The sequence below is a fragment of the Drosophila subobscura genome, chromosome A (genome assembly GCF_008121235.1).
Source record: "Drosophila subobscura isolate 14011-0131.10 chromosome A, UCBerk_Dsub_1.0, whole genome shotgun sequence".
NCBI classification, from domain to species: Eukaryota; Metazoa; Arthropoda; class Insecta; order Diptera; family Drosophilidae; genus Drosophila; species Drosophila subobscura.
In genome coordinates this window covers 16,690,820-16,711,807 of record NC_048530.1, presented here as the reverse complement: position 1 = coordinate 16,711,807, position 20,988 = coordinate 16,690,820, and the positions used below count along the sequence as shown (strand labels likewise).

General features: G+C 47.5%; 1 protein-coding gene across 4 annotated transcripts; it reads left to right on the top strand.

The window, feature by feature from the left end:
- Window positions 1–1,716: 1,716 nt before the first annotated feature.
- Window positions 1,717–20,608, top strand: LOC117889640 (glutamate receptor-interacting protein 1). 4 transcript variants are annotated; one of them, XM_034794098.1, is made up of 12 exons: window positions 1,718–2,266; window positions 14,339–14,458; window positions 15,958–16,173; window positions 16,254–16,447; window positions 16,510–16,865; window positions 16,974–17,137; window positions 17,890–18,347; window positions 18,378–19,189; window positions 19,257–19,459; window positions 19,511–19,831; window positions 19,862–20,046; window positions 20,117–20,608. In XM_034794098.1, the coding sequence occupies exons 1-12, from the start codon at window positions 2,086–2,088 to the stop codon at window positions 20,216–20,218; spliced, it is 3,312 nt and encodes a 1,103-aa protein (XP_034649989.1). In that variant the 5' UTR covers window positions 1,718–2,085; the 3' UTR covers window positions 20,219–20,608. The 4 variants fall into 4 exon arrangements, with proteins under 4 accessions (XP_034649993.1, XP_034649992.1, XP_034649989.1 ...); XM_034794100.1 differs by having other exon boundaries at window positions 2,086–2,266; window positions 16,257–16,447; XM_034794102.1 differs by lacking the exons at window positions 18,378–19,189; window positions 19,257–19,459; window positions 19,511–19,831 and having other exon boundaries at window positions 1,717–2,266; window positions 17,890–18,359; window positions 19,867–20,046.
- Window positions 20,609–20,988: the final 380 nt, after the last annotated feature.

Sequence of the window (20,988 nt, the reverse complement as noted above, 5' to 3'; positions counted from 1 at the left end):
TGACACCTTTGGCTGAGGACTTGGGGCCAAAAATAACGCAGACAAACTTGGTGAGTGCCTTGGACGGGGGCTGCTGAATCAATCAGCTTCGATCATTAGTCGAGGTCATTAAAGACATTATATGGGGAGCACCACTCCTGCCACTCCTCCATCCCACTGTGTCCATTGAAAGAAAGAGATGAGAAAAGCATTTAACACGAAAGAGCGAAGGCAGAGGGAGGCATAAAAATACATTTGTATTGGCCATGGGTATCTGTGAAGGGGAGTGCGGTGTAGGGCAGGAGCTAGGGTAGGCTTATCCCAATATGGGCACGTCTTAGTATTCCTGGTAGAATTTACGGAATCATCCATAAATCTGCAGCCTTAACCTTAAAGGTGGCAACATTTGTACTCTCTGTTGGAATGAGATTTACGGGGGCCAAGGAAATTTATTGAAAAACCATCTCTGTGTCAATAACCTCGAAGAAAGCTTTTTGTGCGTACCATCTGCTGTGGAGGAATTCGCTTTTAATATTTACTGATTGATCGGCGACACACATTTTGGAAGATACTGTAAACAGTGCTGGTCACTGCACTCACGCGAGCAGAACAACCTACATTGTATAACTGTAACTGTAACTGCAACTGTTGCTTCTACGAGGTAGCGTAAAGTTACGAAAAGTAACTCTCAATGTATTAGGCGGCAGCAGAGCAGAGCAGATGTTCTTCTTTCTGTTTCTTCTTCTGTTTCCTAATCCGCTCGCGTGCTGTCCAATTTTGGGCCTGTTTGTGTCTCCCTCTGCCCATTTACGCCGCTTCGTGACTAATTAGCAAATTTTGCGACATCGGTTTTGACCGGCGGAGCGCGCATACACACAAAGGTCATTCGTGGACAGTAGGGGCCAAACCCAGGCCCATTTTCATCACCCATAATCATCATCATCATCAGCTGATTGTCATGCACTTCCATCATAACACCAACGAATGGATAAAAGGAGGGAGGGTTTAGAGTGGCAGGCACTGATTTGAGTGCTTTTCCCCAATGGCCAGCTCTCATGCAAACGCCGCGAGTGTACGTTTCCTCTCCTGCAACTCCACCAAAAACAGAAGCAACAACAACACCAACGCACAAGCACATGTGAGAGCGTTCAGTACTGGCTAAACGAGGCAGAAGCTATTGAGTGGCATTTGTTCTGAATGAATCGGCAGCATTATTGATTTATGTTAATAACGAAATTTGTGTTAAATTTTACTTTTACCAGTCTCGTTTTAAGTTTTGTATTATAAAAACTTAAATTTCTCGCAAAGGGGTCGGAGCTTCTGCTCTCTCGTTTAGCTGGGGCTCAAGTGTGAGTGAGTCAGCGGCCGCGCTCACCACTTACGCACAAGAGAGCGCAAGAACATTCTTAAGGCTTGTCTAAACGGACTGGCTGCAGACAGCATTTGTATCGCTTGGCAAGCAGCACTCTGTAGGAAGCACTGACAATGATTTCATTCAAATATGGAAGTTGATTTTGATTTTGAATGCATGATGTGTGTTGCTTAGTTTCGTTGCAGCAGAGTCCAAATACATATCTGAACCACCTCGTCACTGTGCGTTGCCAGGCTGCTGTTGCCGCCCCGTTTAGACAGACCTTCAGAGAGAGAGCATGCGCCTGCGCTGCGAATAGATAGCGAGAGAGAGGGAGCGAGAGCTGGCGCAAGATCGCATTTTCGCTTTGTTGCTGACTCCTCCATTCGTTCCTCGACCATTCAAAAATGTGCGCGCATCGCGGTGTGTTCTGTTCTGTCTCTGTCGTCTGCCTCGAATGGAATTTCGAAATTTGAATTGAAATTGAATTAAAAATCGAACCGCGCGCTTTTCCCCTGCCTGTCCCACCACCGTCGCCCATTTCGAGTGTGCTCTGAATTTTTCATTACATTTTTTTTTGCTGTTTTGCAACGGTTTTTGTGTGAAAATGTTTTTGAATCTTGTGCAGATTCGGTTCTGCCAGGGCAGACGGTTCTTGGATGGTATTCTGACATCCTAGGGAGCACCTGAAAATCCCACAGAGAGAGATTTAAATACCCCAAATACTGGTCCCGATCAGAACTGATCAGAAAATAATGAAATTGTGGAAATCAAAGAAGCCCATCGGGGGCTGCGTGCCCGGCAAGTCCTCGGCCCTCAAGCAGGAGCAGGAGCTCCATCATCATCATCATCCGCATCCACATCCACATCCGCAACAACTGCAGCAGCATCCGCAGTCCGAGAGCAACGGAATTGCATTGGCGCCCATGTTATCCGGTAAGTATTTCCTATTTCTATATTTTCCGCCTTGCCCCTCCTATTTTCCTATTTGAATGGAACATCTTTTTCCCTCCAAGCATGTGCGTTCCCATTTTCCGATTTCCTTCTGGGGCCCCGTCCCCGTCCCCGCCACCCGCTTCCTCACCCATTCAGGGTTATCGCATTTCCGCTCAAGGTGGGCACGGACGGCCGCGGCGGCCCTCAAAGTGCTCGTCTTTAGCTTTTCTTCTTTTCATTTTGTTTTTGTTGTTGTATCCAAGTATTCAAGTATCTTTGTATCTGTATCTGTGTAGAAGCTTCTTGTTTGACAGTTTCAATTAAAAGTAATTGCTCGCTTTCCGTTTCCATTTTCATTCTCATTTTCCAACTGTTTTGTGAGACGGTGATATATCTGATCTGAGGACCCCCACAAAAAGATTTATTTGCCAGCGGATCGGATACTCGAGGGAAAAGTGTTGCAGGAAATGGCAGATCGATCGATTTCCAATATTAATCGAATTTATGGATAGAAAGAAAGCATTCCATTGTCTTCCTTTGAGATGGATATAGAGAAGACTCAGTAGAAATGGTTGACCATCTCCGATCTATGTGTCTTTGTATCTCCCAGGGATTAAAGATCCAAGAAAAAGCCGCCATCGAAAGGGATCGGTAAGGGGAGTAGAGAGTTATGGCCCACAAGAAAACAGCTTAAGCATCGCCACTCTTCACGTTGCAATTGCACAAGAGAGAGAAGATACACAAGTATCAGTGTATGCGAGCGAGAGTGTATCTGTGTATATTTTGGTGGGGTACGGGGGGTATCTGTGTGGCTGCGTCGTGTGCGCGGTCTTAAATTGCATTTGATGAATTTATGGCATGGCAGGCGCAATTAAGCATTTAATTAAATATTTCTGATGCGCTACGCATTGTTGTTGCCCGCGACTCCTGCCTCTTGCCTCCTCCTGACCCACACCCCTACCACAGCGCTTTGGTCTTCATATTCCTGCGCGGAATGCTGCTGCGGCTGCTGCTGCAGATTGTGTTGATAAGGCGCCAGACACTGGCGATTGATTGTACCACGAAAACAGAAAAGAAAAGGCATAGACACAAAGCCAAAGAAAACCTAGAGATACAGGCATAGATATGTATGTATGTATAGATATATGTACATGTAGTATATAACCAAAGGAAAGCTGAATATATGTATAAGCTTGATGCATATAAACGAAGCTAATAGATGAAGCCTGAAGAGCGCTACGTATTAGATAAATCTACAATCCAGCAGTTTTGTTGCTGTCAAAAACATATTACAGTAAATAAGAATTTTGTCGAACAATTTGGCTAGCAAAAAACCCACAATAAGCAAAAATTCAATGTAAAAGTAAAAGTTTTAAGCTTTCAATTTAATTTGTTTCCATCAGATATAGAATACTTTATCTATAAACATACATATGTATGTACATTGCTGTGTATATGTACATATTGGAGGCATTGCTAGATACAAATCCCAGCCCAAAGCATTGGCGGTAGCGCACTGCACTCTTCATCCGTCAAACTCCGCTGTCAGCGTCAGCGCCATGGCTGGGGGGAGAGAGAGAGACATGGAAAGGGGCACGCCAACGACCAGATGTCACTTGTTTACACAGACAACAACTCCACCAACAACAACAGCAAATACAGAAACAACAATCACTCAAAGCGATTGATTCCGGAATCAAAGAGCAAACACACACAAACACACACATGGTGTGGCCTGGGCCTGAGCGAAAGGTGTGTGCATTGTACCGAAAATGCAGCCAAAGAGAAGCCGCAGCGCTGGAGCCAAAAAGCAAGCATAGAAGAGGGCCAACAGATGACACTGAAATGCCACCACCGCACTGGCAACCCCCTACCCCCCGCAGAACACACCCGCCCTCCACACACTTCACTCCACTCTCCTTTTTTATGGCTTGTTCTTGTTGCTGGCTCGCCATTAAATGCTCATAAAATCAACGACAAAACATTTGAGATACATACGCGTACATGCTCCTCGTACATCATAAAAAATGAGTAAAGACAACATCGATAGTAAGGGTTTACGAGTGTTGGGGAGGGGGCTGAGCGATTGATAGTAGAAATGTTTAGGAGAAAGAACAACCATCACCCCCAATCAGCGTCGGAAAGCAGATTTCTGAATGATAGCGAGGGGATAAATCTTTAGATCAAAATTCTACACTGATCCTTCTGACTGCCTGTAGTCGCTGATAAACTAAAATTGAAACAATTTACAATAAATACCAATCTCATAAAATAATGCGATAAAATCTATGGAATTTAGATGGTCATTAGATGGCCAATGACAGCGACAGAATTAGAAAACATCAAATGAGGAACTAAAAAATGTGAAATGAAAAATTCGTTGGTCCGTTTATCGCTTACTTTTTGGTTGGTTCCTGTTCCGTTTCTGTATTTACATTTACGAGTTGCATTTTCGAACATTCGATTGATGGAAACGGCAATAAAAAATAGTCTAAAACTGAAATAGTTTCTGAGTAAGCTCTATCTGTCTTCCCTTGAGTGTGTCCTGTGTCCCATCGAACATTTCGTAGTACTTGTTGCTGTTCCAGTTCGAATTGCTGACTGAAATTTCACAATGTTCTCTTTGATGGTTTTCTTTCTTTCTTCACTGGTTTGCCTTGCTCATCCTTTTTCTGATTATCCTTTTGATTCGGCTACTGCCTCCCTCTGTTTCCTATGTCTCTTTTTTCAATATCCGGTGACCTTGCTCTTCTTCCGCTGCTACTCCTGCATGAAGATGAAATATCTTCCTCGCCGGTGTAATTCCCTCTCTTGTTTTTCTTCATTCCTTCCTTTTCTCTTGCTTTCTCCCACCCGTTCTTGCTTCTACCATTCCCCTGTAGACGACTGCTCCAAGTCTGGAAATCATTTGGTGACACTTTCCATCACTGCTGATGGCTTTATTTCGCTCTCTCGAGAATTGGAGTGCTTGTGGCTGCTCTTATCCCCTACTCTCTCACCAAGTAGCAACAATAAAAACCGCTCATCCAGGGATTTCCATAATAGTACTTCCATATCCAGGAATTGGGTACACATGTGTGGGTAAGTGTGAAGGGAATTACGATTTCTGTGGATCACAAAAGGGGGAAATGGTATAGCAAGCGAAAATGAGAGCAATACACATTCAAATTTGTTTGCCAAGCGCAGAGAGATAGAGCGAGAAAAACAGACAGAGAAACACACGGAGATAGAACGAAATTGTTGAGATTCCATTGTCACGACAGCCTCCCTCTCCACCCCTCCTCCTCCTGCAGTACAACCACTCCATTCCACTCATTTTTGGGCAATCGAACACTTTTGTGTGTAGAAGAGAGGGAATATGTGTGTGTGTGTTTATTTTTCGCCACATTTCGGCCATTGAGTGTAAACAAAGCAATGCATTGTGAAAGCGATAGACGTCGGTCGAAAGGCAAGGAGACTCTAAGCAAAGAGAGAATAGCGAGAGAACTCAACAATTTGACGCAATTAAAACCAAAAGAGGGGAGGGCAGGGGCAGGCGTGATTCCTCTGCCTCCCTTTCGGCCACCAACAGTTGGTGTTGTTTATGAAGAATGGGTTGTGGCTGTGGCTGGGGATGGGGAAGTACCACGCTCCAGAATTTCTTTTGTTTTTGGGGCGTGAAAATCCAATTGCTGCCCCCTCTATCATAAAGCAGCCAAATCAAACGGAAACGCAAATGTGCGACAAATGCAACTGTTCTGCATACAGAACAGCACCAGCTGAGCGGCAGCAGAATCAACATAGGGCGAAAGGGAATACACAAACACAAAGCGCAAGGCGCAGTAGCGTCGGCAGAGGAAAGAGCGACTGCGGGCAGAGCAGCGCGCTACTCCCAGAAACGGGAAAGCGTAGGAAAGAAGAAGAAGAAAGCACAAACAAAGCGCAGTGCTAGGCAGGCAGAGCAGCAGGCAAATGCCGTTTGTGTGCACAGTGGGCCATGTAGGGACACACAATAGATCACAACAATCGTTTGGCTGGAGCTCGGGGGGTTGGGTGTTGAAGTTGCTGCAGGGATTGGGAGTAGTGGCAGCTGTTGCCGGCTGATAACGTATATAAAGTTCCGTTAAAAAAGCAGGGACAAAAAGTTCACTGCACTTCCGCTGAACTTTCTCTGGGTCTGATTTTAGAGTCGGGTGGAGGAAGTGGATGTATCGAAATAGAAAAGAATGAGATAAATCAATATGCAATTCTTTTCCTTATATTCCTGGAATCGTGAGAGTTCCAGTGGTATACTGAATTTTGAATATATTCTACAAATATTAACCAAGATTTCTATACTTTCAGAAATATGTACACAAATATCTATTTAAATATGCACTTTTTGTGTGATCTTAAATAAAAAAAACTTTAACGGAAAATTTCTATCTTCAAGAGAAAATGTAATATTTTCAAGTAATTTTGACAAATATTTTTCTAAGATTTTTCGTATGATTGCCTGCTTTGGCTATTTCTTGCAGTCAGGATCGTAGGACTCTTTTGAAGTTATTTTAGTTTTTATTTATTTATGTCTTTTGTGTGTGTGTTTCCAGAACCAGAACCAATTTAGGTTTTATGGCCACTTGGTCCCATGGTTTGTGGCTCTCTTTTGTTTTTGTAGTTGTTTTAGCTGCTTGAATGGCGTGTTGCAAACATTTTGGTGCCACTTGGATTGCCGGCTGCCCCCTGCCCATGCCATTTTACTTTGCCGCTGTCGGGGTGTTGCCAGAGTTTGTGGGGCTCTGTTTACTCTTTACTTTTCGATGCTGCGCGAAATCTGCCACAACAACAACGACGGCGACGTCACTCAGCAGCAAACATAAACACGAAACAAACATGCAGACACACACTTTGTGAGAAAGAGTCCAAGAGTAGTGGTGGAAAAGCGAGTGGGGGAGAGATGGGGAGAGAGAGAGTGTGCAATCTATTTAGAATTGAAAATACATTCATATTGCAGTCGCCGTTGCCGTTGCAGTCGTAGAACAGACGCCTCCCTTTGTAATACTGCCAGCCACATTATCCACAATCCACAATCCACAATCATCCACTCATCCTCCTGCAGTCAGAAATATACACACACACACCCCACAAATATGTGTGCAGAAGAAAGAGCAGAAGTAGGAGGAGATGGTGGAGAAAATGTCACAATTTTAACGGTTCTGCTGCTGCGGCGGCAACGCTGTCTAAAAATAGCAAAAAAAAAAAAAGAAAAACAAAATTCATGGAGCCCTGAGCACACGTTTAATGTAATTTGTTGCTCTGTGAATACCCTGGATGAGGGTATTATGATTGGGTTAGATTCTCAGAGCACACACATAAAAAGAAGCTTCTGCGATCCCATGATCAATTCAATCAAGCATTTCCAATTTCAGTTTAGTATCAATTATTAGTTGATGAATATATACATATGTACTTATGTACATAAAACCAAGAGAATACTCTTAAGATGTAGTAGTAGCCTTACCTGGAGTCAAGGATATTCAAGGGTATGCAAAGGCTCAAAGCATCATTTTTGGATTTGTTGTTTAGTTGTTGCTGTGTCGCAGCGACTCTTTTGTCGTCGTCTACCGTTTGGATTAATTTGTAGAAGAGACAGATTCCCCCGACCACCGCCGCCTCTCGACTCTCTTCATGCGCACGCCATCCATCCGCGCTGCACACTTCTACCCTCCTCCTGCTCAGCTCTCTCCCACTCTCTGGCCTGCATAAGTCGCAATAATTATTTGTTGTCTGTCTGCACCCCTTTCTCATATGCTACAACAACACCACTCGGCATGGCAAGCAGCAACAGCAACAGCAACAGCAGCCGCACTGTCGCGATTCTCTCATTCCCCCGCCTCCCCTCTCTCGATCTATCTCTCTCTGCAGTGCACGTGTTAATTATGAATGCAGCGAATTTTTGGTTACAGTTACATACAGATGTACATATGTGCATCCATCGAGCATATTCCTGCTTATGTATAGCCACTGATCAAGCAGCAGCCGCAATGAAAGTTACTCAGAGATTTGGCCATAGTCGAGCAGCTCGGCAATGAGTTACCCATTACCCACTGAGCCGCCTGGGAACTTCTTTTCTTCATTACGACTGTAATGATGCATTTTTGGTAGATTGGTGGGCAATATGTTGATAAACAGAACTCCGCCTATTAATTCTTATCAAGAATAACCATACAGAAACCACGAAAAAAACCCGCCTTCTGTCTTCCATTCGATCTGATATACTCTGGGGTCTCTGATGGGTGCTTGGCCTGGGGCTGCATCTTTCCCTTTCTCCCTGATTATGATGCTGTTCACTTAATTGGAAGTTCATTCCACTCAAGGGTTGCTCAGAGCTTTGGCACTTGCTTACATATGTACATAAATACCATCCATCACATCGGGCATCTCATCTATGAGATCTATCACAATCTCATTATGCTGGCAGCCCCCAGCCACACACTTGATTGCACTCTCAATATGTCCTCAGTCCCGCACTAAATGAGACTTCAAGTGTCGATGAGTCGCACAAATTTGTGTGCATCCTCCCCGACAAAATCGAATGAGATCTCTCGGGCTCTTGACAAACAGTCTCACACCCCAAACAAAAACAGTTATCAGCAGCTGAGAGCGCGAGAGAGAACGCCTTTCATTTAGTGAACGGTAAAATTCAATAAAGATATCCCACCGTACAGAGATCTGAACCGAAGCGAACCTTTTTATCAGAGACCAGGGAGGCGCTGCGACTGCTGCTTCCCGTTCGTGCCCCGTTGCTGCGGCCCTGGATTGGTTATGGGCAATTAACATTTTGGGGCATAAATCTCTGCCCCCTTACTGATCGCAGTCGAAAGAGGAAACAGAAGTGAGAGAGAGAGATATATAGAAGGGAATGGGGCGTATCGCATATGGCTGTGAAATTGTCAAATATATTTTTTCCAGCGGCTGCGGAAAATGTTCTACAAAAAAATTATGACTCCCCTTCAGCTTAAAAAAAAAGATCAAGAGGCCGAAGCTTCGGATACTCTAGCTGATCGATCATTCCGCCCCATCATCACTGCAGAAATTTCCCATAAGCGATCGGCATAATGTGCCCACACAGTGGGGTGTGCTGCCTCATGGGGAAAAGTCATGAAACTCTCTGCAAAAAGGGTAACTGCAGCTCGTAAATCAATTTTGGAATTTAGCAAAATTTCACTCTGCTGCTGCTCCTGCCGCCATTATGCCATCAGGCGACTTTAATTTGCGACTTGAAATATCTTCACAAGCAGGAAAGGGTGTTCTTGGCATTGTGGAGAAAGGACAGAGGCACGACGGAGCATACGATGTGTGAGAGGAGAGTCATACGCCTCGGTGGTGTTGTCAGGGCTGAAGTAGCTTCTGCAGACAGAATCAGAAATAAAACATATATTTATATAGCCAATCGGAAGAGAAATCGATCCAAAATGCTCATTTCAGTGGATGGTAAACAATATTTCTGAAGCCAAAGAAGAGATTTAAGACTTAAGATACAAGATTGAAGGATTTGTCTTTCGTTTATCGTATTTATAATGGATAGCAGGATAGGTAAGATTTTCCCAGATCAAGTTTTCTTTTTGTATGTATTTGTTTTGGTTCGTTTTAATGCAGCAGCCCTGATGGTGATTACTCATTTGGTTTTTATGTTGAATGAATATCAAACTTGAGGGCCATGCGATGACGATCCTCCCATCCTTTGCGTGCCACGCCGTCAGGCCATCGCTGACAGTCGTCGCTGTTGTGCGTGTCTGGGCTCGCCTCGCCTCGCCTCGCCCTTTGGGTGCAACTTGCGGCTGTTGCACTTTGGCTTGCAACAGCCAGAGGCTCCGCTTTGTTGCGGCTTTATCAGATGTTGACATTTTTCTGCGCGGAACCACACTCGAGTTCATTTGCAATAATTGGTTTTCCTTGTCCTCTCCCTCTCTCAACACATGAGCTTCGTGGAGAGCGAGAAGTGGAGTACAGTACCGCACCGAAAGGGAAAAGAGTGTGTCTCTCTGTGTGTGTGTGTGTGTGTGTGTGCCTTGTGCTAAATAGATATTGTTGGGAAATTGTTGACATATTTTCACGCCCAACGTGTGTCCATTAATAAGTCAACGCCATCCGTCCAACGTCCATTGCGTTGAGGTTAATGGATACATGGGGTACCATGGATGACGTGCCCCCAAGTGGCAGCAGCTCCACTCACTTCCACTCCACTCCTGCCACATTCTGGAGGCTATTACTGTGCAACTGGAACATATTTCCCCAGTGAGCGACGAGGCCAAATGGAAGCAATAACAAAGCCTCAAGTTGCCAATAGATTGCGGCATGTCAATCAATCAATCAGCTACACACACAAACCATCGAGCCACGACCAGTCCATCAATTGGCTCCCAGTCAAGTCTGGGATGGGATCTTCTAGCACCTGTCAATTCGGACCAGATCGGAGCTATGGATCTAGGGCCTATATCTCAATTGAATGGATTGATCTTGTCATGGATACAAAGCGGAAAGCAAAGATCGAGCACCGCTGTACAAATGTACCCCAAGTGAACGGCCCATTCCGCAAAAACAAAGATGCAAAAGAAGACTCTGAATCAGAGTATAGGAATGTTGGCTCCCTCATTCCTTCATCGTTCATCGTTCATCGTTCATCTGCAGATCGTACAATCTCCTTATAATTAAGAGATCGCGTTGAGCAGATTCCGTTTGCTGTTGCGTTGAATGATGTCTATTTTGTGTCCGTAAATGTGGCAAATCGTCATGGAATTTCTTGCATCAAATGAACCATTCCAGGGGAGACAGCAAGGAACAGATCCAGCGAGAACAGAGTGAGGAATGCGACCCCCAGCGATGTCTCGGAGAGCGGCACTTGATCCCCAGATGGCAAATTTAAATGGAAAATGGAAGACGGTGCCCTATCCATGCTCTGATTGGCAGAGTAAGCAAGATCTGTGTGATCTGTGATCTGTCTAATTGTCAGGATGAGTTTTGAGGAAGTTGCGAGTGCCTTCAGCTCCCACACCCATCGAGCATTTAGCCGCCTGCCTCTTGCCTCTTGCCTCTTGCCACTTGCCTTCGTTGCGGCTGAGCGCAATTTCCGCTGCCAGCCGACAACTGTCGCCGATAAATTTCGCCCGCAACTTCCACGGCGACATCGTCATCCGCCTTCGAGTGGGCCATAAAAGCGAATAGAAGCGGCAAAAATAGTCTTAACTGCCCCACGGATATGGGATATGGATATGGAAATGGAAAACGGATCTTTCAAATCCCATTCACTTCCAACAAAACGGAACTCTGAATGGCACTGCGAATTAGCTGGCAATTGCTTATGTCTTGCAGAATTCTGGGACTTCCCTGTGTGACAAGGGCGCAGCTTATTTGCTTTAATTATTTTGTTTGAACGCTAATTAAAAACAGATTTAAGCGGGAATGTTCGTGGGGTGTTTTACCTTTATTAGTCCCTTGCCTTGCCAACAGTCGGAGAGGAGTCCGGTCTCTGAGACCGGAATTAGTTCCGATTTGCAGCCTGATGGGTTACGGAGCGGAGGCGAAGGCGAAGGCGAGGGCAGGGAACACGTAAATCAGTTTGGAAATCAACTCGTCTATATATATTTTTGATTTGTATTTGTATATTTCATAAATCCATACGCACTCCATCGCATTAGTTGGCTATTTTATGGGCTCTCTTTTCAAATTCATTTAGCGCTTGGCTCGTTTTCATTTGTTCCCCCCTTGGCACTCTCTCTCTCTCTCTCTCCTTCTTTGTTCATCCATCTCTCTCAGACGAAGCGAAATTTGTTCTGTTCGGTTTTCATTTTTGATAACATTTATTTAGGCAAAAAAGAAACAAAAAACTGAACCGAATCGTACATATAATTTCCGTTCGCCGGCAAAAAAAAACAACAACAAAACAGAAAAACTACTGGCCGGCCTCTGTGGAAATCAAAATGAAAAGCGTCCATTATAAAAATAGCAGAAAAGCGCATCCAAAAGAAAATAACAGCAAAAAAAAAGCAAAAAAAAATGTGAACATCACTTCAAAGGCGAAATGCGAATCAAAAAGTGTTGCAAGAAGAGGTGTATGTGTGTGTGTGTGTGCAGATATAGCCAAAGGTGCAACTGAACCCCAAATTGGCACACCTTTTGGTGGAAAAAAGCGATTCCGAAGCCGAAGAAAACAAATTAAATGAAAATAAATTACAGAGTGGGGAGCGAAGAGAGCGCCAGGGTGGGGAGAGACGACTGAGTGCGTGTGCTGTGTGTGTGTGTGTGTGTGTGTGTGTGCCAGACAAATGAAGCGAAACGCTAAATACGCTAACAGAAATTGGGTCTATCGAAACAACAAAGTATTGGAAAATATTCAGCCCGATGTGGATTCAAACGTTTTACAAATCAAAAGAAAATAATTGCGCAATTTGTAGCTTGGGTTTTCCTCAACTTTAATTCAGCCTCGAAGGCAGGGGGAAGAGCATCTACGCGGCGGCCTTGCCTTTGTGTGTCTTGCTTGCACTTTTTTAGGCAGATTTTCAGAGCGGCGCCCGATGTTCGTTTTTCCATTTTGTTGTTTCTTCTCGTTTTCGTTTTCGTTTTCGTTTTCGTTTTCATTTTAATTTTCATTTTGTTTTCCGTTTTTTTTTGGCTTTTTCCCTAATTATTGTTGTTGCTTCTGCTGGCTCGTAGTCGGGCGGCGGCGGTCGCATTAAGAAAAACTTTATGCGCCATTGAAGCGTTCGAAAATAAAAGTCGCGTCCGCGTCCGCGTCCGTAGCGGTCGCCGCTATCCGCTTGCCTCTTGCCGCTTGCCTCTTGCCGCTTGCCTCTTGCGTCAAAAGTTGTGGCAACGTGTGTCCGTGTGTATCCGTTACGCACACGATTGTGGGCATCGTGGTCGGAGCGGGCTGGGGCACACGCAGGGCGGATGATGGTGGCTGATGTACGCCGTAATTGTAGCAGATCGCGTATACGCCGCATGGTCCAAATGTTGCAACATGCAAAGCTGTGGAGAGGCACAGCGAGGGAGGGGCATTGAGGGACTCTGACGATGGTTTATTTCACCCATAATTGGGCTCCACGAGAACCTCAGTTACACCGCGAAAAATGTTCCCAATTTGCATGCAGAAGAAGAACAAGAAAAATTGTCAATAAATTCTGTAAACGAATAGGAATTTATTGTGGCAAAAAAACGTCTGCAGAAGGATCAACAAAGGATCCTCTGGTGAGAGAATTTAAGTTTTCCGATTTCCAACACTTTAATCTTCTGTTTTTATAGAGAATTTGCGGAACTTTCCAGAGAACTGAAGAGCAAAAAAAACCAGAAATGGACCGGCACCGATGAAAAGCGGCAAATGGAACTGTTCCTATTGTTCCTATTTTGAATTTGATGGGAACATAAAGTTGATGCTTGGATAAGTTGTGACAACAAGGAATGTTCTTAGTCCAAGCGCTGCCTTTAGTTAGTTGCGATCCATCGCTCTCGATTCTCTTCCTTTACATTGCTTTTGATTGCGTTTGTGAGGCCCATTTGGGGGGGCCTTGAGTGCCTCAAGTACAGATCTTTGGCGTTGCAAAAGCTGTGCCATTTGGCCATCACATCGATGCGATTGCCCAGAGTGATCGCTGTCGCTGTTTGGGCCATCATCTGGCATTTTGTAGGAAGGAGGAGAACGAATCATAAAAGATTAATTGACTTCTGTTTTGTGTCTGTATCTCTGCAGCTGTAGCTGTAGCTGTGGCTGTGGCTGTGTGTCCGTTGCCTCGATTGGCTGCTTGTGGCTGGAATTTTAATTGAGACTTTTGGCGACGCTGAAGGTTGATTTTGTATTGGAATTGTATTTTTGGTGGATTCCTCGAACACTGATGAGTGTTTCTATGCCTCAGAGTGCTGCCACAGGGGGTTGTCTGTTCTTTTGATCTGCGGGCGTGCTCCCTTCTTTGGTGTGGCAGAATAAATTAGGATTTGCAGCTGCGCGAAAAACAAAAAAGAAGTCGAAGAATGACCGAACGACCGACCGACCGACCGACCGTCCAGCTTTGCCAGCACCTTTGATGTTTTTCTCTCCCTCTCTCTCACTCTCTGTTGCAGTTGATCGCGCCATGAGCCCCGCACAGTCTGAGGACTCGGGACTGGCACCGGAGCGTGGCACCACCTATGCCACCATCACGCTGCCACGCAATGCCCTCCATCTGGCCATCACATTTGCAGGTAAGTTCTCCCCCCCCTTCTATCATATGTATGTAATTGTCCCAACGGGAAGGGGTGAGCTGGCGGGGTCTGTCAGCATCAATCGGCAATCCAGTAATCCGATAATTGCTGCATCAATCGAATCAATTGATTGACTCAAAGCGCACATAATTTATGCGGGTCCACAGATTATGACAGACAGAACTCGAAATTGAAACAAGATTTTTGTATATCAATGGAGAGGGACACTAATTGGATCAACGGCAGACGGCTGGGGGTGGGTTGATCGCCTTGGGAGCGAGCAGACGCAGGCAGTACAACGAGTTCCCATAAGCGAATAGATCGCAGGGCCACGATTTGCCCCCGCACAGGGGAGATGCTTACTAGTTGCTACAATCTCGTAGCTCTGGCATGATTTTTGGATTTCCGCCTCTGTGGCTCTGTCAACGACTCGTCAGCAGACAGACAGACAGACAGACAGACAGACAGAGAAAAAAGGCAGAAATCTAGGCAGACGGACAGCCAGACGAAGCGCGAGTGAATCGAAATAACAAACTCGTAAATAAAGAAATTGAGTAAAAAATAATACAACGCCGGACACTGGGTTTGGGGCCAGTCGCAATGAGAGCAAAAGTGGCAGATTGCCAAAAAAAGAAACAACAAATAAAGGAAAAATATAACTAAAGAAAATGAGAAGGAAAACTATGAAAAAAAGAAAACACTAACCATCCGGCTGCGCCGCTTTATGAGAAACGTGTTGCAGAGGCACAGTGGCAGTGGCAGTGGCAGCAGCAGCAGCAACCGAAGATGCCTGCCGCTTACGTCAGACTACAACTCCCCCGCGATGCTAAGGTTAAGCCCCCAGACCGCAGCAGCGACCCTTGCCCCCAAATCCCAATCCCAATCCCATTTGCATTTCCTTTGCCTCCCCCAACCAAATGCCAGAGAAGATTAGTCAAAAAACGACAAAAATCTGAAATTTTGTTGGACTTTATATTCTCTGTGATTCAGAATCGAACGAAAAATCACACAAACCATCTGTATATATTTATTCATATATATATTATGTCTGGCCAGCGACTGGCTGTCGCTGGGGGGTGCGACTGGGGCTGGGGCTGGGGCTGGGACTGCGGCTGGGGATTTTTCTATGTAGATTGGAACGATGATTTATTTTGGCAGCGACAACAGCAGACACAGACCCGCAGACATACAGACGGAGCAGAGCAGACATTATCGACTGAGAGGCGACGACGACGACGACGACGCGTTCCGCATTCAAATCAAATGATTCCGGTACCCATTCTGTCTGGTCGATCGGCGGAACTAGAGAAAAGCCAGCTCCAAATCAATGGAAGAACATGAGTTTCCAGCGTCCAGCTTCCAGCTTCCAGCTGAATATCCATAAGTCAAAGGCAATTGTGTATCCTTTCGCTTATGGGAACTTTTGTGCCCAAAACTATTTGGAGCTTGGAATTGGGTTTTGCTAAGTTCTCTCCGTCTCTCTCTCTCTTTACCTTCAGAACGTAGCGATCTTTCGTATCCGCCCGTTGTGGGTGCCCTCAATCCGGTGGGGCATGCGGCGGACTTTCTGGCACCCGGCGACCGCCTGCACCAGATCGATGGCATCTCCACCATTGGCCTGAGCAATCAAAAGGTGATGAATATGCTCTGTGCCGATGCCAGCGGAGGCGGAGCTCCTGCCATCGTTGAGATTGAGTACTCGCTGCCCGAATACAGTAAGTAGCTGGAAACGAAACCAATGTCTGATATTCTCTATCCCTCTGTCTGTGTTTATCTTCCTCTGTTGTGGCTGCAGCAGTTTCACAGAACAGTCTCTGTGTGTCCTCAAAGCTGGCGCAGATCACCGTCGAGCGGGAGAGCGGCTGCCTGGGTCTGACGCTGCGCGGCGGTGCCGATTATCCGCTGATTGTGACCCATGTCCGTCCCCACGGTCCTGTCTACAAAACGGGACGCATCAAGCCCGGCGATCGCTTGCTTCGAGTGGATAATGTGAGTATGAGATCCCCGATGATCCCTGAGCTCCTGTTGACACCCATTTCCACCCATTTCAGATCTCGCTGATTGGCAAGACCCTGGCGGAGGCGCAGCAGATCATCAAGTGCGGCGGCGTTCATGTGTCCGGCGGCTACACAAATCTGACCATCGAATATGACGTGTCCGTTGTGCAGAGCGTCGAGTTCTCCATGGGCCCCCTGCTCATCGAGATCGAGCGTCCCATGAACGACAAGCTGGGCCTTGTGCTCTGCAACTACACAGCAGCCATGGCAGCGGCAGGATCCAACTCCGTCTCCGGCTCTGGCTCGAGCACCCCCTCCAGCGGTGGAGAGAAGCTTGAGGACATGGTGTTGGTGGTCACCCAACCGGGTGTCTACATAGCGAGCATACTGCCCGCCAGCATTGCCGATCGGTAAGCCATGAGGCCATGGGAATGATGTCATCTGTGTCTCAGTCTCTGTGTTCATTTCGGTCTCTTTGAATCTCAAATGAAACACTTTTGGTGGCTTTTGTGTTCCAGATGCGGCGCCTTATCCGTTGGCGATCAGGTGCTCTCCATCGACGACACCATGATCGAGCATTCGGCCTACAGTCCCGATGAGGTGATGACCATATTGGACACCAGCACAGGACGGGGCTACACGCAAATGCAGATCATGCCCGCTCACGCTCTGGCCCGACGCGGTGAGTCTCTCCCAAATGCAATCCAAGCGATCCACTTTTTCCCATTTGGCTATCGACTTGAAGCGATCAGCGACAGAGGCGGCAGGCTCCCAAGCGACGCGACGCGACGCGACGAAGGTCTGGCGTGGGCGTCACGGCTAATGAACAGAGTCGTTCGATTGTCGCTGGCTGAACACAGTTGAAACAATAGACAGACGGACAGGCAGACGGACAGGCAGACAGGCAGGCGGACAGACGGAGGGAGGTCAAAGTGTTGGGGTTTCTAGAGGAGTTGCTAGAGAGAAGGAAGCTGCTGAGAATGCGTGGAATCTATAGCGGGCGACTTCTACTCGTATTTGGATGATATTTTGCACTGTGCCGCGTCATGTAGCAGCGCCCCTCGGCTGCCCGATTGCCTGGGATCGTCTTGTTGCTGCTTCTGCCTCAGCTGCTGTTCAATCCACCCTCGTTGGGGCCCAATCAATTGGCTTCTCTATGTTTTTCGTTCGTTAATTTGTTGAGCAAGCACACGCAAAGACGAGACAGAGAGTGAGATATGTTCTGTCATTCCTCCCCCCCAACAGTCGATCGACTGAAAATGGAATCAAAGTGGAAGTGGATCGTGTGGCCCCATAAATTCCTCAAGTGCTGGGAGGACGCACAGCAGCAGCTGTGGGGGCAGGCACTGAGCTGTGGATCAGCTCAGGGTTATTTAAGAGCTTTTTCGTGGAGTTCCCTTCTATTTGCAGCTCTAATTTGAATCTCTTTTGCAGGTCACACGGCGCTGGGTAGTCCAAAGTACAGCTTCAGCACTCTGGAGTCGCGCAAGTCCACATCCGCGTCCGCAACGACGGGCAGGCAGCGTCAGCGTTTTGCCCGCAAGAGCTCTCTGCCGCTGGAGGGACTGCCAATGGCTGTGGCAGCAGGAGGAGGAGGAGCAGGACAGGGCCATGCCAGCAGCAGCTTGGGCCTGTGCCGCGCCGAGAGCTTTCCCGTGCTGCTCGATTGCAGCCAGGGTGCCGGCATTGTCCTTGCCGGGGGCGGGGGCGGGGATGCCGGCGGTGCCATGACCATTGGCCAAATACTCGCCGACTCCGTGGCCGATCGCAGTGGCTGCATTCAGATTGGCGATCGCATCGTGGCCATTAACAAAATGTACAGCCTGGATGCGATGGCCATGCGGCAGCTGCTGGAAGGTGGCTCCCTGCGTCACACCTCAAATGGGAATGGGAATGGGCATGGAAATGGCCATGGAAATGGCAATGGCAACGGCTCCAATGGGAACATTAGCACCATGAATGGTGCACCGGCCAATTGGCTGGAGCTGGAGATCGAGTTCGATATGCCCGACGCTGTGGTGCCATCCAGCGGCGTGTTCAATGTGAAGCTGCTGCGCGCGGGCAAATGTGGGCTGGGGCTGAGCGTTAGCGGCTCCAGTCACGGCGGCCTCGTCATCTCTGATGTCAAAATGGGCAGTCCCGCCCATCGCAGTGGCTCCCTGAGGGCGGGCGACATACTGCTGGCCGTCGATCAGCATCCGGTGCAGCACTTTAATGTTGATTCGCTGCTCAAGGACTCACAGCCGATGCAGCAGCAGCAGCAGCAGCAGCAGTCGGGCAGCAGTCCCCCAGTGAGTCCCAGCAGCACCGCCGCTGACTTCACCACGCTGACCATCAAGCGGGTGGTGCTGCCCGACTTCCTGCCCATGGCCAGCAGTCCCATCTACAGCAACTGCCCCTCGGGCATGCCGGAGCACGATCTGTACAGCAGTGCCTATGTGACGGCTGGCAAATACGCGGACTGCATCTCCCTGAAGTCGCGCACACCGCAGCCGGAGTACTTTCGCCTGCCCATGCAGCAGCAGCAGCAGCAGCAGCAGCTGGAGGATCAATCCTCGTCGTCGGTGCAGATGCGGCATGTGGGCGGTGGCTCGTTCAGCCGCTCCTTTGGTGGTGCGAATACACAGAGCTTGACCACCGAGCTGCCTGAGGAGGAGGACGAGGACGAGCAGGATGAGGAGGAGCAGCAGCAGGAGCAGCTGTACACGGGCTACGAGCTGAATCGCTATGCCAGGTGGGCACACATCGCCCAGCATCCACATCCCTGTCTATCCATATTTAATCTTCCCTTTTTCCTGCAGTGTGGATTGCACGGCTCTGCCGCCGCCCATGGAGAGCAAGGTGTACGGCTCGGCGGCAAGTTCGAGCAGCAAGAGCAGCGGCAGCAGCCTGCACCAGATCATCTTCACGGTGCGCCTGGAGCCCAAGGGTGGCCTGCTGGGCATTACGCTGGCTGGCAGCGAGGATATCGCCAAGCCAATCACCATCAGTGGCCTCGTGGAGGGTAAGTCTGAGGCTGGCAGCAAGGAGAAGCATTCTGATAATTGTCTTCCAGGTGGCATTGGCCATAAGAACGGACAGATACATGTGGGCGATCAGCTGCTGGCCATCGATGAGCACTCGGTGCAGGGCATGCCGCTGTCGCATGCCACCAGCCTGCTGCAGAACCTGGGCGACTTGGTCGACCTCAAGATACTGCGCAGCCATGCAGACCTGGCCAATGGCAGCCACCACCTGCCATCGCAGACGCAGGCCATTTACGCCAAGGTGCAACGACGGCCGCGCAGTCCCAGCAAGGAGTCAACCTGCAACGGAAACCTGAATGGCAGTGCCAATGGCAGTGCGAATGGCAGCACGAATGGCAGTGCCAATGGGTGTGGCAGTGGCAGTGGCAGTGGCAGTGGCAGTGGCAGTGGCAGTGGCAAACAGCGCATTTTCCATGTGACGCTGTACAAGGACAAGGTGTACGATGACTATGGCTTCTCCGTCTCCGATGGCCTGTACGAGCGGGGAGTGTTCATCAATCGCATACGCAGCGGTGGGCCCGCGGATATGTGCGGCCAGCTGAAGCCCTTCGATCGCATCATGCAGGTGGGACACACTCTGAATCACGGACTTAACTCCAGGACAGCTCAACTTTCTGTATGCTCCAATGTTTCAGGTGAACGAGATGAAGACGCAGGACTTTGACTGCTGCCTGACGGTGCCGCTAATAGCCGCCGCCGGTGATAAAATCGAAATGATAATGCAGCGCACAGAGTGACCGCCACGCTTCACCGGCCCCCCTGTTAAACTAGTTGTATGCTAAGCTAATCCTAAGTGCCATCCGCCACATAGCCACAAACTAAACCAAACCAAACGAGAGCTTCAACGAGAAGCTTGTCCCAACGAACCAAACTGCTGCCTTGAGAACGAACCACACAACTTTACCGACAATAACGAGCATCAAAATATATCACCGCTATATCGCTATATCGCTTGCCTTTCCGCATACATCATATATAGTATATCGTATATTTAGATCTTTAGGTTCCGCCATAACCAAATAATGCCCTCTTAAGGTAGTTCTGCCATAATTATACTTAAATTCTATCTCTTAACTTGTTTTCTAGCATAAATAAATAATCTTACTGAAAGTTTGTTCGAAACTAAACATCAACCACAAACTTATACCATGCTAAATACACCACAATCAAGCGACAAGAGTAACGGGCCCCTGAGAGAACTGACAGCAGAACAGGCAGAGCCAGCACAGAGGATCACTCACTGGGCAACCGTTTTGCAATCGATCTGACATAGGTTTGGAGTAGTACATTTAAGTACATTTAAAGAAAGTTTCTAGATAGTTTCTTCAAGCTAAAAGTTCTTCAGTTATCATGGATGTTTGCACATTCAAGGAGCATATCGAAAGCTAACTTTGATCCATTGCTGTTGCATTCGATTACTTTCAATGTTTCAATCAAGACTAAACGAGTATGCCCTATGGTATATATATATAGAATATAGAAAAATCTGGCGAGATCTGGCGTCTGC